We start from the raw sequence: 16,175 nt of genomic DNA, 5'->3' as shown, positions 1-16,175 counted from the left end.
GATAGCTGTGAGCCAATCACAGCATCACTACAGAAAATACAGCTGTTATGAATGAAACTCATTCATAACAGCTGTGTACACATTGTGATCCTGGAATCGTAATCCGCTGTGTCCTGTGGATACAGATACAGTATATTGACAATGCATTTACATAAGCAGGAAACCTTCAGGTTTCTGCTGGCAGCAAAACTAGGCTTAAAGAACAACCCTGGGATCCTGCTAAGTATGCATGTTTGGATTCCTCTCCCCAGGCTTGATTTAATAACTGGCAAAATTAAATTTCTAATGGCTTACTTTTCCTAAAGCAGATCCCCCCCCACCCATTGTGTGTTCTGCAAAGTTCAGGTATTCACCCACCTGCTGAAATCCTCTGGACATCTGACACTGATCAGGTCCCGTACCACCATGTTCTTTGTAATGTCATTGGAAGGCTGCTGGCTACTCTGAAATTCTGCATGAAACTGGGCAAATCTCTGGATCTCCACAATGTTGTCAAAACTGCGACCTTTGAGCTGGATCTTCATCTTCGGGAAGAGGGCATTTTTGGGGATTGAGCTTGTTGAAGGTCTTCCTGTTCTCTTGTCATCTTCCAGTGATGTTCTTCTGCTCTTGCCACTCAAAACACCTCGAACGACTCATTGCACCATCACTGTAAACTTGCCAAACCATGTAAAACGTCTCTGTGGGAGATTTGCCCAGTTTCATGCAGAATTTCACTTTTGCTCATTGTTCTAACTTGCTGTCCATGATGAAATAGCACATGTGATCAGAATAGCACCAGTTGCACAGCTCCTGATGTGCACAGGATGATGTCTTTTGGAACATTGACTTATGAAGGTCGGTGCTCCCTGTAACTGTGTGTGCAGCCTTGTGCTGCCATATGTTAGCGTGTTACAAAACTAGTCTTGAAACGTTTTGATACCACCCCATACATCCATGATCAATACTATGTCAATGTAAAACTTCCAGGTATTTTTTACCTCAATCAAAGATCATAGTGTAATGTGATGTTACTCTCCATTGTTTCCCTCTAGTGAGATTTTGGTGTAGTTTTCACTTCTCACTACTAGATGCCCCATCTGCTATTAGTTCTTCACTGGAATTGTTTTTCAGGTAAAGTGCTTTCTTTTTGTTCCACCAGGGAAGGGGGGACCTGGCAGGGCACTAATGTGTCCTCTGCAATGGATTCTGGGTGCCATCTTGGGAGAGCCTGTGTATGATTGGACACAAAGTTCTCTTGAGATTTGGGTGGCCAAAATATCTGACACAGATCAGCCCCTGCTACAGCTTCTCACCTTGTGACTTGCTACAAAGTGACAATTTTTCAGTCTGTTCACTGCCGGAGAGGAGACTTCCTCCTTCTTGAACTAACCAGACTGCTTAATTCATCTAAGCCTAAGTCAATGACTAGAGCTCAAGGACGGATTTTCAGTGATATAAGGCACAGATTTTCTGACAAATTATACTGTTATTGTATATTGTTAGGTCCCAGGAATGTATTTATGCAGAATAAATGGATAAATGGCCAACCTACCCAGAGTTTCACTTGGCACAACCATTGACAATGATCACAGACATTAAAGCTATGCTGTGCGCATATTGATAATTCTACATTTGTTATACATCACTAGCGTATGTTAAGCATGATGCTTTAATAACCAATGGTATTTTGAGACAGCTGGTAATTGACCATTATTTACAAAGAAACATGGCAGACTTTGTAAAGAGTGCCAAAAATGTAACTTGGCCAGTGTGGCTCTCAGAAGTATTCATCCTAGAGTTTTGATAAGGTAAAGTTACAGAGAAGTCATCCAAAGTTCCAGAAACCTCAAAACTCCATCTCCAATGCAAGAGGGATAATGCACGACTTTGGGTTGGGCTGAAAAATATAGAATCGTATTTTTATATATGTTTCAAACCGTGCGCGCCCAATATGTTATCGGTTATCTTAATGTTGTTACAGCTGCTGTAATTTGAAGAGAACATTTCTCAAGTCTGGATAAATAGTGGAAAATCTGTATTTGCATTTTACACTCCCGTGACACGGGATGGATATTCTGCAATCGTTTATAATGGTGAATAAATTGGATTTAGTGCTAAAGCCAACTTCTCAGATGATCTGCTGTGTTTTGTTGCCCTGAATCACCCGGGCTTCTATTTGCTGTGGCATATGAGCAGTTGCGGTGAAATAAGTTCCAGAATTTCCATCCTGTCGCACCACTCCCTATATACCCCATTGTTGCTCTGCAGTAAGTCAAGAGAGGGCAGGAATTTGGAAAGTTCTTATATGGCTGGTTTGTACCCTTCTGCATGGCTGAGGGCCATCATAAGTATGAACTAGCCAGTGGATGGAATGGAGTGGGCAGCACCCATGTACAAAAGGAACTGGAAGCTACAGGGGCTTTTACTGCAAAGACTGTGCAGAGCCAGGCTGTGCTGCCCAGTGAATTTCTCAGGAGCAGGTATTCTCAGGTATATTTAAAATGTTATTAAGAGAGAGCGCCTGTGCGGGCGGTCAGAGCAGATGATTCTCTGACCGCTCCGCACATTCCTGGCACTTTCTGAAGTATTTCAGTGGCTCCCATCCACACCTCTCCCTGCCGCTTACCTGGGACAACTGCTTTGAGGGTGGATGTTCCCCTCATGCCCACCCAACCAGCCGTAAAGTCTGCATGAGGATCCAACACTGCTGCAAGGGGAACTGGGGGGGAGGCAAGATGGCATCCAGCGCTGGCTCCCAGGCCTCCTCAGATGCAGAGGAAGCAAAGCCACAGCCACAGAAGGTCAAGACCTCTTCCTCCAGTCCTGGGACTCAGAGTGACGGCTCCTCTGGCTCCCTGGTTCATGTGACCCTCTTGCACCTCCTGGTTCCCTCCCTAGCCCTGCCAGGTCTCCTTCACAGGCCATAACTCCCAGGTTTCTTCCCTGATTGATAGGAAAATGGCGGATATATTTATTAGCCAAACCAGCAGCCATGATCCAGCACATGATGGTCTAGCGGACTCTTCTACTTTCCCACCTGTGCCCCCGCACTACTACTCAGGAGATTCCAAACTTATCACCTGTTTTGCTGATTTACTACAGAGGGAACTAGATAAAGCTACCACTAAGGTGGCCTTCGACCTAAAACAAGAATTCAGGGAGCTGGGAAATCGAGTGGAGAATGAAGGTGATGATACAGTTCACAGAGTGTCTCAAAATTCTAACATGATTGTTGACCTGCAAGATTGCCTAGATGAAGCTTACAACAATATAGATCACCTTGAGAATCGCGCTAGGCTGTACAACTTCCGTATTAGAGGTCTTCCTAAAACGGTAAAAGATATCGCCTCCATCACCCACTCCCTTATGCATTCTGCGGTGCTGGCTAATGACAAAATTCATATAGAAAAAGATCGTATCCACAGGGCTTTAGTCCCTTTAAAGCCGGATGGACCTCCTTGGGATGTAATTGTAAAGCCCCATTTCTTCAGGGTAAAGGAGGCAGTGATGCGATACGCCAGAGAACATCCAGATTTGGAAGTTGAGTGTTACAAGATCCAAGTCTTCGCAGGCATCTCTTAAGCAACAATTAAAAAATGGAGGGCCCTCAAATCTCTGTTCTCACCCCTAATCCAGAGGACATCAGCTACAGCTGGAACTATCTGTTTCGACTTCAATTAATTTATAATGGCAAATCCAACTCCTTTTCCACATTCCTCGAAGGAGAAAAAATTTTGCTGAACTTGGACTTTATTTCCCTTAGCCCCTCCTCACAGAACCAGTCCAAAGCTAATGGAACTCCTCCTCCACTCTTGCCCCTTTGGTCCTCCGCCCCCAGGAGGAAACCTGCAACCCCACACTGGGTACCTTGAGGACTCTGTTTACTGCTAGTTGATGATTCATTTAGCCAGGGCCTCAGTGATCCCAATATGGGGCATTGGCCTCAGCATATATTTTTGAAATGTCTTTTTCTGAAATACCTCATAACCTAGCAATGTCGTCCTCTAATTCTTTAATGGTTCAGATTGTTTATATTTCTGTAAAATAATTCTGTGCCTTCGGGAGCCTCTTATATATGTTCCATGTGGACTCCGGGGTGCAGGGAAGAGTCTATTCACTCTCCCTAATCAAAAGACTCTCCCTACTGCTTGGCCCTGGTAGAGACTCTTCCGTCCCTTGACCTTGTGTCTAGGATATTTGTTATTTTATTACTTTACGTTGTATATTACCAGTTTTCCATTTAGTTGGATGCTGGCCATTCCTCGGCCTGGTCATTTTTTGTTTCTATTTTTCTGCTTCCTTTTCTTTCTTTTTCTTTTGTACTATCTCTATTTGAGGGTCAGAAAAAATGAGGAAGGGTTGTAACAGCGCAAACACTGCAAAGTCCTGGGAAATGGTAGTATGGGTGATGGTGGTATTAGTGGCTACTGTATGAAGAGCGTAGGATTCCGTGTGGCACTGAGGGCAAGGCTTCCAAATAAGCTGTAGCAACTTCTGTAGATGAGAAAAAGGAGAGAAGCGCCTCTAAGCGCAATAAGTCTTTTAATTCAAGTCTAAATGTAGAAACACTCACATGTGTGAAGTAATCATAAGCATAAAAACCGTGGTTAACAATCGTTAACGGTGGGGTGGTAACCCGGGTGAAGAGCCGTCATCTCTCTGCGATGTGGGGAGGTCAGCTCTCGGCTGGAACAGCGTGGTGGCTGGAGGGGGAACAGCGGTGAGGCCAGCCTTCATGCACGTCCTCCCTCAGAGCCGGATGGAACGCACGCTGGAACGTAGCGGCGGCGTGGCCGTGATGACGTCAGATCCCAGGGTGCACTGCGACGCGTTTCGGAGCATGCACTGGCCGTGGAAGGCGAAAGTGCACTCCTTTTTCAAGCAGGGGGAGGTGGATGAAAAGGGGTGAATATATAGGGAACGTGAGTCTAATTGATCAATTAACCAATTAACCAGTGATTGACCATTGCTGTCAGGTGAATAGTGTAGAGTCATGGATGTTAACTGGGGGGTAAAAGGAAACCAAATGGAAAAAAGAGAGGATGTAATAAATAAGAAAATGGAAGACGAAAGAAAAAAAAAAAAAATTATGTTCTGGGAGATTAGTGGGGTAAAATGTTCACCTTGCAGCACTGGCACATCAATTATGTAACAGTAGTGAGCAGATATTTAGTGGTAATACAGCATGATTGCAAGATGATACAGCATGATTGCAAGATGATAAACATATTGGTAATAATACATGCAGATGACATTATAAAAAGTAAATTACATTGTAAAAAATTGTAAAAAATAGAATAAAATATAAATAATGAACAAAAGGTTATAAATAATAAACTAAAAATTGGATTAAAAAAAAAAAAAAATTCGATAAAAAATTTGATAAAGAATTCGATAAAAAAAAAAAAAAAATTATAAAGAAAGGGGGGGGGGGAAGTATCATTGTGAGTGTTGAGTGGCTGTGAATGGGAGATTGTAGTGTTTATAGTATAGTGTTAATGTCTAATTCCTTGTTGAGTCCGCCTGGGGACAATGTATCTAATGTAAATATCCAATAAGTTTCTTGTGAACAGAGTTTTTTGAAATGATCAGACTCAGAGAGATTGTTGTGTATGGATTCTAAGACCCATACTTGTAGGCCATCAGTGGATTTTTGGTGATATTCAAGGAAGTGGCGGGGGAGGCTATGTTTGTCTTTACCATCTTCAATAAGACGTCTGTGCTCTCCAAACCTGGCGCGGAGGGGTCTGATGGTTCGTCCCACATATAGGAGGCCGCAAGGGCAGGATATACAATAGATCACATGATCAGTGGAGCAGTTGTAAAATTCTTTGAATGAATAGGTTTTTCCTTTTGTGGTGAAGTTTTATTGTCCGTGTTTAACGAATAGGCAAGTTTTGCATAGCGCTTTGTTGCATCTATACATGCCGACAATGGGTATGAGGCAGATTGTGTTGAGTGTGTTGGTGGGTGGGTTGTATTTGCTGGGGGCAATCTTGTTTTTAAGGTTGATGGCTTTGCGGTAGGTGTATTTTGGTTTTTTATCTAAGATGTCTATTAAATGTGGATCCTGTAGTAGTATCGGCCAATGTCTATTGATGATAGACTCCATTTTGTGAAAGTTTTTGTGGAATTTGGTTATAAATCTGACCTGGTTGGGAGGCTGTGTGTTATTGTGTGTTTGGGGTCTACCCTTGTGGTAGAAGGAGTGGGCCTCATCTACTAGCTTGTGTGGGTAACCTTTGTCTAGGAATTTCTTTATTAGAATGTCACTCTGGAGATTGTAATCTGAATCTGTGGTGCAGTTTTGTCTGAGACGACAGAATTGTCCTTTAGGTATATTTTGGATCCATTTGGGGTGGTGGCAGCTGTTGAAGTGGAGGTATGAGTTGCCAGATACGGGTTTGAAGTGGTTTTTTGTTAATATTTGGAGATTGTCATGGTATAATTCGAGATCTAGGAATACAAGAGTATGTTTGTGGTGAGTGGAGGTGAAGGACAGTCCAAAAGGATTTGAATTGCAATGGGTTACGAACTGGTCTACGTGTGATATTGGTCCATCCCAGATGATGATAATGTCATCTATGTAACGGCCGTAAAAGATGATGTGGGCGGCAAAGGGGTTGTTGTGCCATATGTGTTTGTCCTCCCAGAAACTCATAGTCAAGTTGGCATATGAGGGTGCAAAGTTGGCTCCCATGGCTGTACCTTGAGTTTGTAAGTAGAAATCGTGGTTGAATGTGAAGTAATTGTGTTTGAGGCAAAATGAGGTGGCGTCTACTATAAAGGAAGATTGTTTGGGGTTGAGTGATGGATCCAAGGATAGATAATGCTGGATGGCGGTGATGCCTACATCATGGGGTATCGAGGTGTATAGGGAGCAGACATCTAACGAGACCCAACAATAGTCGGGTTCCCAGGAGTATGTTTGGAGTAATTCTAGCAAGTGTCCGCTGTCCCGGATATATGAGTGTTGAGCCTGTGCAAGGGGTTGTAGGAAGTGGTCGATATATTGGGAGAAACCGCTGGTAATGCTCCCTGTGGCCGCTACGATTGGTCTTCCTGGTGGATTATTTGGATTTTTGTGTACTTTGGGGAGAAAGTAAAAATACGGGGTGTTGTAGAAGTCTTTAGATAGAAAAGAGGCTTCCTGCTTGGTGATGACACCATCAAGTAAGGCTGTGTTCGTTAGTAGTAGTGCGTCCTGTTTGAATTCAGGTAGTGGGTCTTTAGTTAATTTGGTATGCGTGGATGTGTCTGAGAGGAGTCTGAGGGCTTCGACTATGTAGTCAGTGGTATTAAGAAGTACAATGCCGCCGCCTTTATCGGCGGGCTTGATAATAATGTCCTTATTGTTTGATAAAGTGGTAATGGATTTTTTTACAGTGTTTGGTAGATTAGAGGCGGAATGGTGCTGGTTGGGATTGCACAATTTGATGAATTCCGAGTAGACTACTCTATAAAAACTTTCCAGGTAGGGGCCCTTAGAATGTGTGGGATTGAATACTGATTTGGGTCTGAGCGTAGTGTGGGCCACAGGTGGGGGGTATAAAAGTTGTGAAGTGAGTGTAAAATCTAAAGGTGGGCCGTCATCAGGGTGAGACTCAGCAAATAATTGTTCTAATATGTCTAAGGCGTCTGAGTCAGATGGGGTTGAGGGGTTGATATTGTCTGTGTCAGGTGAAATGGCTGTAGGCTGAGTTTTTTTTGGATTGAATGTGAAAGAATCTTTTTAAGGTGAGATTGTGTATAAATTTATTCAGGTCTTTGAATAGTGTGAATAAGTTGGGTGGGGAAGTTGGGGCAAAGTTTAGACCGTGATTGAGCAGAGAGATTTCAGTTTGTGATAGTTGATGGTTGGATAAGTTGAAGATTTTTACAGTTTGCGGTGTTTGTGTTTGGTGTGTGTTGCGGTGTTTATTTCGTCCCCCCCCCCTACAGCCTCTGTGTGTTTTCTTTTTCCGTGGGGGGGATTTTGACCTAAAAAAGACGGTGAGGTGTTGGTGGGGGAGCGGTGAGCAGAAATGAGAGTGGGGTTAAGATGATTGTTCGAAATCGGAAGGCCAAGGGTGATGACAGTATGGGCATCGGTGGATGGGGATATGGGTTCAGGGGTGTTTGTGTGGGTGATGGGAATCTGAGTGCCATTTGGTGTGGTGTCACCAGTTATGGGTATAGGGGTGGTGATGGTCTGAGGTATATTTATAGGGTTTTTTTGTTGTTGGTTTATGGAAGTGTTATTGGGAGGTGTTTTAGTGTTGGGGCGAGACTTGGGTGTGTCTTTATTATGCAAGCTTTTGTGGTTGAAGTGATTGGTGTGTTGTGTGGGATATGATTTGGTGAATCGTGTTGGAATGAGAGGGGGGATGGGTTGTCGTGGTGTGGTATGTTGTTGTGGTGTTCTAGATGTGCGGGGGAGGACTAAATCCATGAGGGCGGGGATGCTGTGATTTTTCCAAGTGAAAACTCTATTGTGGTTATAGTCATCTAGATCTCTTAAATTTGGCAATTTTGTTTGATACTATGAGGTTCTCTTGATGTTTGGTGTTCTTTTTTAGAGTTTTTAGCCACTGTGTGGGTAATTTGTGTCCGCTGTCTAGGAATTCTCGTAACATGATTTGGATGTGATGTGTATGCTGTTGGAATTTGTTCTCTCTTTGGGAGATGATGACTTCTATCCACTTGGTGGTACAAAATTCAGAGAGATTTTGCCAATTTTTGTGGTTTGCAGGATCCAAGAAGGGGCAGGCCTTTAAGATTCTCAGGCCTCTAGGGGTAATCTTGTATGTAAGATATTGATTGAGGAAGAATTTGTCCCACCATTGGTGGTTGGCGATGGAAATGAGTCTTTCTAATTTTTTAAATTTGCCCCCAAAGAGATAACGTGTCTTCCTTGGTAATATGACAAGATCAGAAAATAAATCAGATGGAAAGAGGGTAAAGAAATTGTCTAGGGTATCGTATCTGATTGCCTCAATATCATGGAGTAGCTCCATGATGAAGGTGAATGGATGGATAAGTATTCAGTGGTGTATGAGAGAGGGGAAGGAAAAAAAGAAAAAAGAAAAAAAAAAATCGATAAAAAATTCGATTTAAAAAAAAAAAAAAATAATTGAAAAATGATTGAATTGTGTCAAAAATAGATTGTATAAAAATTGTTTGAGAGAAAAGAAAGGAGAAAAAAAAACAAAAAAAAACAAAAAAAAAAAAACAAAAAAAGGGAAAGGATTTAGTCCTCCCCCGCACATCTAGAACACCACAACAACATACCACACCACGACAACCCATCCCCCCTCTCATTCCAACACGATTCACCAAATCATATCCCACACAACACACCAATCACTTCAACCACAAAAGCTTGCATAATAAAGACACACCCAAGTCTCGCCCCAACACTAAAACACCTCCCAATAACACTTCCATAAACCAACAACAAAAAAACCCTATAAATATACCTCAGACCATCACCACCCCTATACCCATAACTGGTGACACCACACCAAATGGCACTCAGATTCCCATCACCCACACAAACACCCCTGAACCCATATCCCCATCCACCGATGCCCATACTGTCATCACCCTTGGCCTTCCGATTTCGAACAATCATCTTAACCCCACTCTCATTTCTGCTCACCACTCCCCCACCAACACCTCACCGTCTTTTTTAGGTCAAAATCCCCCCCACGGAAAAAGAAAACACACAGAGGCTGTAGGGGGGGGGGACGAAATAAACACCGCAACACACACCAAACACAAACACCGCAAACTGTAAAAATCTTCAACTTATCCAACCATCAACTATCACAAACTGAAATCTCTCTGCTCAATCACGGTCTAAACTTTGCCCCAACTTCCCCACCCAACTTATTCACACTATTCAAAGACCTGAATAAATTTATACGCAATCTCACCTTAAAAAGATTCTTTCACATTCAATCCAAAAAAACTCAGCCTACAGCCATTTCACCTGACACAGACAATATCAACCCCTCAACCCCATCTGACTCAGACGCCTTAGACATATTAGAACAATTATTTGCTGAGTCTCACCCTGATGACGGCCCACCTTTAGATTTTATACTCACTTCACAACTTTTATACCCCCCACCTGTGGCCCACACTACGCTCAGACCCAAATCAGTATTCAATCCCACACATTCTAAGGGCCCCTACCTGGAAAGTTTTTATAGAGTAGTCTACTCGGAATTCATCAAATTGTGCAATCCCAACCAGCACCATTCCGCCTCTAATCTACCAAACACTGTAAAAAAAATCCATTACCACTTTATCAAACAATAAGGACATTATTATCAAGCCCTCCGATAAAGGCGGCGGCATTGTACTTCTTAATACCACTGACTACATAGACAAAGCCCTCAGACTCCTCTCAGACACATCCACGTATACCAAATTAACTAAAGACCCACTACCCGAATTCAAACAGGACGCACTACTACTAACGAACACAGCCTTACTTGATGGTGTCATCACCAAGCAGGAAGCCTCTTTTCTATCTAAAGACTTCTACAACACCCCGTATTTTTACTTTCTCCCCAAAGTACACAAAAATCCAAATAATCCACCAGGAAGACCAATCGTAGCGGCCACAGGGAGCATTACCAGCGGTTTCTCCCAATATATCGACCACTTCCTACAACCCCTTGCACAGGCTCAACACTCATATATCCGGGACAGCGGACACTTGCTAGAATTACTCCAAACATACTCCTGGGAACCCGACTATTGTTGGGTCTCGTTAGATGTCTGCTCCCTATACACCTCGATACCCCATGATGTAGGCATCACCGCCATCCAGCATTATCTATCCTTAGATCCATCACTCAACCCCAAACAATCTTCCTTTATAGTAGACGCCACCTCATTTTGCCTCAAACACAATTACTTCACATTCAACCACGATTTCTACTTACAAACTCAAGGTACAGCCATGGGAGCCAACTTTGCACCCTCATATGCCAACTTGACTATGAGTTTCTGGGAGGACAAACACATATGGCACAACAACCCCTTTGCCGCCCACATCATCTTTTACGGCCGTCATCTGGGATGGACCAATATCACACGTAGACCAGTTCGTAACCCATTGCAATTCAAATCCTTTTGGACTGTCCTTCACCTCCACTCACCACAAACATACTCTTGTATTCCTAGATCTCGAATTATACCATGACAATCTCCAAATATTAACAAAAAACCACTTCAAACCCGTATCTGGCAACTCATACCTCCACTTCAACAGCTGCCACCACCCCAAATGGATCCAAAATATACCTAAAGGACAATTCTGTCGTCTCAGACAAAACTGCACCACAGATTCAGATTACAATCTCCAGAGTGACATTCTAATAAAGAAATTCCTAGACAAAGGTTACCCACACAAGCTAGTAGATGAGGCCCACTCCTTCTACCACAAGGGTAGACCCCAAACACACAATAACACACAGCCTCCCAACCAGGTCAGATTTATAACCAAATTCCACAAAAACTTTCACAAAATGGAGTCTATCATCAATAGACATTGGCCGATACTACTACAGGATCCACATTTAATAGACATCTTAGATAAAAAACCAAAATACACCTACCGCAAAGCCATCAACCTTAAAAACAAGATTGCCCCAGCAAATACAACCCACCCACCAACACACTCAACACAATCTGCCTCATACCCATTGTCGGCATGTATAGATGCAACAAAGCGCTATGCAAAACTTGCCAATTCGTTAAACACGGACAAAAAAACTTCACCACAAACGGAAAAACCTATTCATTCAAAGAATTTTACAACTGCTCCACTGATCATGTGATCTATTGTATATCCTGCCCTTGCGGCCTCCTATATGTGGGACGAACCATCAGACCCCTCCGCTCCAGGTTTGGCGAGCACAGACGTCTTATTGAAGATGGTAAAGACAAACATAGCGTCCCCCGCCACTTCCTTGAATATCACCAAAACACCACTGATGGCCTACAAGTATGGGTCTTAGAATCCATACACAACAATCTCTCTGAGTCTGATCGTTTCAAAAAACTCTGTTCACAAGAAACTTATTGGATATTTACATTAGATACATTGTCCCCAAGCGGACTCTATGAGGAATTAGACGATAACACTATACTATAAACACTACAATCTCCCATTCACAGCCACTCAACACTCACAATGATACTTCCCCCCCCCCCCCTTTCTTTATAAAATTTTTTTTTTTTTTTATCGAATTCTTTATCAAATTTTTTAATCAAATTTTTTATCAAATTTTTTTTTTTTTTTTTTAATCCAATTTTTAGTTTATTATTTATAACCTTTTGTTCATTATTTATATTTTATTCTATTTTTTACAATTTTTTACAATGTAATTTACTTTTTATAATGTCATCTGCATGTATTATTACCAATATGTTTATCATCTTGCAATCATGCTGTATCATCTTGCAATCATGCTGTATTACCACTAAATATCTGCTCACTACTGTTACATAATTGATGTGCCAGTGCTGCAAGGTGAACATTTTACCCCACTAATCTCCCAGAACATAATTTTTATTTTTTTTTTCTTTCGTCTTCCGTTTTCTTATTTATTACATCCTCTCTTTTTTCCATTTGGTTTCCTTTTACCCCCCAGTTAACATCCATGACTCTACACTATTCACCTGACAGCAATGGTCAATCACTGGTTAATTGGTTAATTGATCAATTAGACTCACGTTCCCTATATATTCACCCCTGTTCATCCACCTCCCCCTGCTTGAAAAAGGAGTGCACTTTCGCCTTCCACGGCCAGTGCATGCTCCGAAACGCGTCGCAGTGCACCCTGGGATCTGACGTCATCACGGCCACGCCGCCGCTACGTTCCAGCGTGCGTTCCATCCGGCTTTGAGGGAGGACGTGCATGAAGGCTGGCCTCACCGCTGTTCCCCCTCCAGCCACCACGCTGTTCCAGCCGAGAGCTGACCTCCCCACATCGCAGAGAGATGACGGCTCTTCACCCGGGTTACTACCCCATCGTTAACAATTGTTAACCACGGTTTTTATGCTTATGATTACTTCACACATGTGAGTGTTTCTACATTTATAAGTGGTGAAGCGCTCAACTTAAATACTCAAAAACTAGTGCAATATCCCCATATATAAATATTAAATCCCTAGTGATATAATAATACACAAATGATACCTCTTAGGCTATGCAGATATACAAATAATACTAATAAATAATAATGAATAGAAAACTAGTGCAATATCCTCATATATAATATATATCCCTGGTGATATAGTGATAACTAATATCTCTTAAACTGTGCAAAAAAGTGATACTGAAATGCAATTGATTATATCAATTTAAAATAAAATATTAATTAAAATAGTGATGCCACACTGTGCAAAAATTATAACAAAGTGTTCAAATATTGCCACTCCATGCTGAAATAGTGCTCTTCGTGAAAATCTTGACGTGACTCCCCTCAATAGCAGAAATGCCCCCTCACCTTCCACATTCGACCCTTGCGGGTCACAGAGCTTTTTATATATATATATCTCTCTGCCAGATGTTAATCTCCTCCACTGCCTCCACCGACCATGATCCTCCTCCAGGCAGTCAGTACCACTCCAATTACTCCCCTCACACAAAGAACTCTGCCAGAAAGTATTCTCCTCCACTGCCACCACCGACCAAGATCCTCCTCCAGGCAGTAAGTAATACTTCAATACCCCTCACACAATGGACTCAGGCATATAGAGATTCTTCCACATTTGACCCTTGCGGGTCACAGAGCTTTTTATATATATATATCTCTCTGCCAGATGTTAATCTCCTCCACTGCCTCCACCGACCATGATCCTCCTCCAGGCAGTCAGTACCACTTCAATTACTCCCCTCACACAACGAACTCTGCCAGAAAGTATTCTCCTCCACTGCCACCAGTAAGCCACAGAGCCGCGTCACGGCACCCTGAGTATCTGTGGTCCTAACTCTACAAGTCTAAAGAGTCCTCACAGTGGAGGCACGTGCCTCCACTGTGAGGACTCTTTAGACTTGTAGAGTTAGGACCACAGATACTCAGGGTGCCGTGACGCGGCTCTGTGGCTTACTGGTGGCAGTGGAGGAGAATACTTTCTGGCAGAGTTCGTTGTGTGAGGGGAGTAATTGGAGTGGTACTGACTGCCTGGAGGAGGATCATGGTCGGTGGAGGCAGTGGAGGAGATTAACATCTGGCAGAGAGATATATATACAGTATATAAAAAGCTCTGTGACCCGCAAGGGTCGAATGTGGAAGAATCGCTATATGCCTGAGTCCATTGTGTGAGGGGTATTGAAGTATTACTTACTGCCTGGAGGAGGATCTTGGTCGGTGGTGGCAGTGGAGGAGAATACTTTCTGGCAGAGTTCGTTGTGTGAGGGGAGTAATTGGAGTGGTACTGACTGCCTGGAGGAGGATCATGGTCGGTGGAGGCAGTGGAGGAGATTAACATCTGGCAGAGAGATATATATATATATAAAAAGCTCTGTGACCCGCAAGGGTCGAATGTGGAAGGTGAGGGGGCATTTCTGCTATTGAGGGGAGTCACGTCAAGATTTTCACGAAGAGCACTATTTCAGCATGGAGTGGCAATATTTGAACACTTTGTTATAATTTTTGCACAGTGTGGCATCACTATTTTAATTAATATTTTATTTTAAATTGATATAATCAATTGCATTTCAGTATCACTTTTTTGCACAGTTTAAGAGATATTAGTTATCACTATATCACCAGGGATATATATTATATATGAGGATATTGCACTAGTTTTCTATTCATTATTATTTATTAGTATTATTTGTATATCTGCATAGCCTAAGAGGTATCATTTGTGTATTATTATATCACTAGGGATTTAATATTTATATATGGGGATATTGCACTAGTTTTTGAGTATTTAAGTTGAGCGCTTCACCACTTATATTATTTTGTTTCACTTATCTTGTGGTATATAGAATAGGTGATAGCAGCTAACTCACTAGGTTCTGTGGAGCGCAGGGGGATTTCTGTATTTTTTATTTTTTGTTTCTACATTTAGACTTGAATTAAAAGACTTATTGCACTTAGAGGCGCTTCTCTCCTTTTTCTCATCTATTTGAGGGTCAACCCGGGATTCCCAAGAAGATCTTGGATGCTCAATATTCCAAGCTAGTGGATGAGTTTGTCTAATTATAACTATATTGCTTGCTTTCTATGTCAACCTTAAGACACCATAGTGATACGGTCCGATTGCTTTCCCATAATGTTCAAGGACTGGGTTCTCCTAAGTGCTTCCAGATTTTTTCCCACTATAAATCCCTGGGAGCTGATATTGTTGCTCTACAGGAAACCTATTTTGCCCCTTCTTTCACACCATAGAGATTTTTCTGTCTGTTTTTTTCACTAACGCCTCTGAAAAAAAGCGAGGGGTAGCACTTTGTCTTTCCAGACGGCTATCGTTCACCGAAAATAAAGTTATAAGGCACAAGGAAGGGTGATTTCTTTTAGTTAAGGGCCATTTGGGGGTAACCTAGTAACTTTTCTTATTTACTATGCCCCTAACATGAATCAATCCCTGTTTAAATCTTTAATACGCTGAACTGGAAGGCGATGTTATTTTGACGAGGGATTCAAATCTAGCTTTAGATCATACACTCAATAAATCTCATGCAGTCAAACTGAAGTCCCCTTCCAAACAAAGTCACGACTTTGCACAACTTTTGTATCGCTAGAATTTAATTGATGCTTGGAGAGAAGCCAATTCCACCTCTGGAGATTACTCCCATTTTTCTAGAGCTAATAATCATTATTCTCGTATAGACCATATTTTTCCCTCCTTGGAAATGCTATCTAAACTACACTCGGCCAAAATTGTATCAACGCCCTGGTCAGACCACGATCCTGTGAAGATGACGCTTTCTAAATTGACAGTCAAACTGGCCAAGTCGCACTGGTGAATAAATGAGTCCCTACTTAGTAAAGAGCCCTATTGTTTGGAAGTAGTGGAACACTTAAAGTCTTACTTTACAATTAATAAAGCAGAAAATTCGACTCCTGCTACTAATTGATCAGCCCAGAAAGCCTCTGTTAGAGGCCTCTTTATCTAACTGTCCTCCAGAATTAAAAAATCTTGTGAAGAGTTGATCTCTGCCAAATCTAAAGAATATGAG

The 16,175-nt window shown here is 42.2% G+C and overlaps 1 protein-coding gene across 1 annotated transcript; it reads right to left on the bottom strand.

Annotated features, from left to right (window-relative positions):
- Window positions 1-4,109: 4,109 nt before the first annotated feature.
- LOC149460582 (uncharacterized) lies at window positions 4,110-10,227 on the bottom strand. The gene is made up of 3 exons (XM_089679464.1): window positions 10,162-10,227; window positions 6,090-7,396; window positions 4,110-4,170 (listed from the first exon to the last, which is right to left on the bottom strand). The coding sequence occupies exons 1-3, from the start codon at window positions 10,225-10,227 to the stop codon at window positions 4,110-4,112; spliced, it is 1,434 nt and encodes a 477-aa protein (XP_089535590.1).
- Between the last annotated feature and the right edge of the window lie 5,948 nt (window positions 10,228-16,175).

The sequence above is a fragment of the Staurois parvus genome, unplaced genomic scaffold (assembly GCF_062004578.1).
Source record: "Staurois parvus isolate SC_StPar_1 unplaced genomic scaffold, SC_StPar_1.0 ptg000225l, whole genome shotgun sequence".
Taxonomy (NCBI): domain Eukaryota; kingdom Metazoa; phylum Chordata; class Amphibia; order Anura; family Ranidae; genus Staurois; species Staurois parvus.
This window is presented reverse-complemented; position numbering and strand designations above follow the sequence as displayed.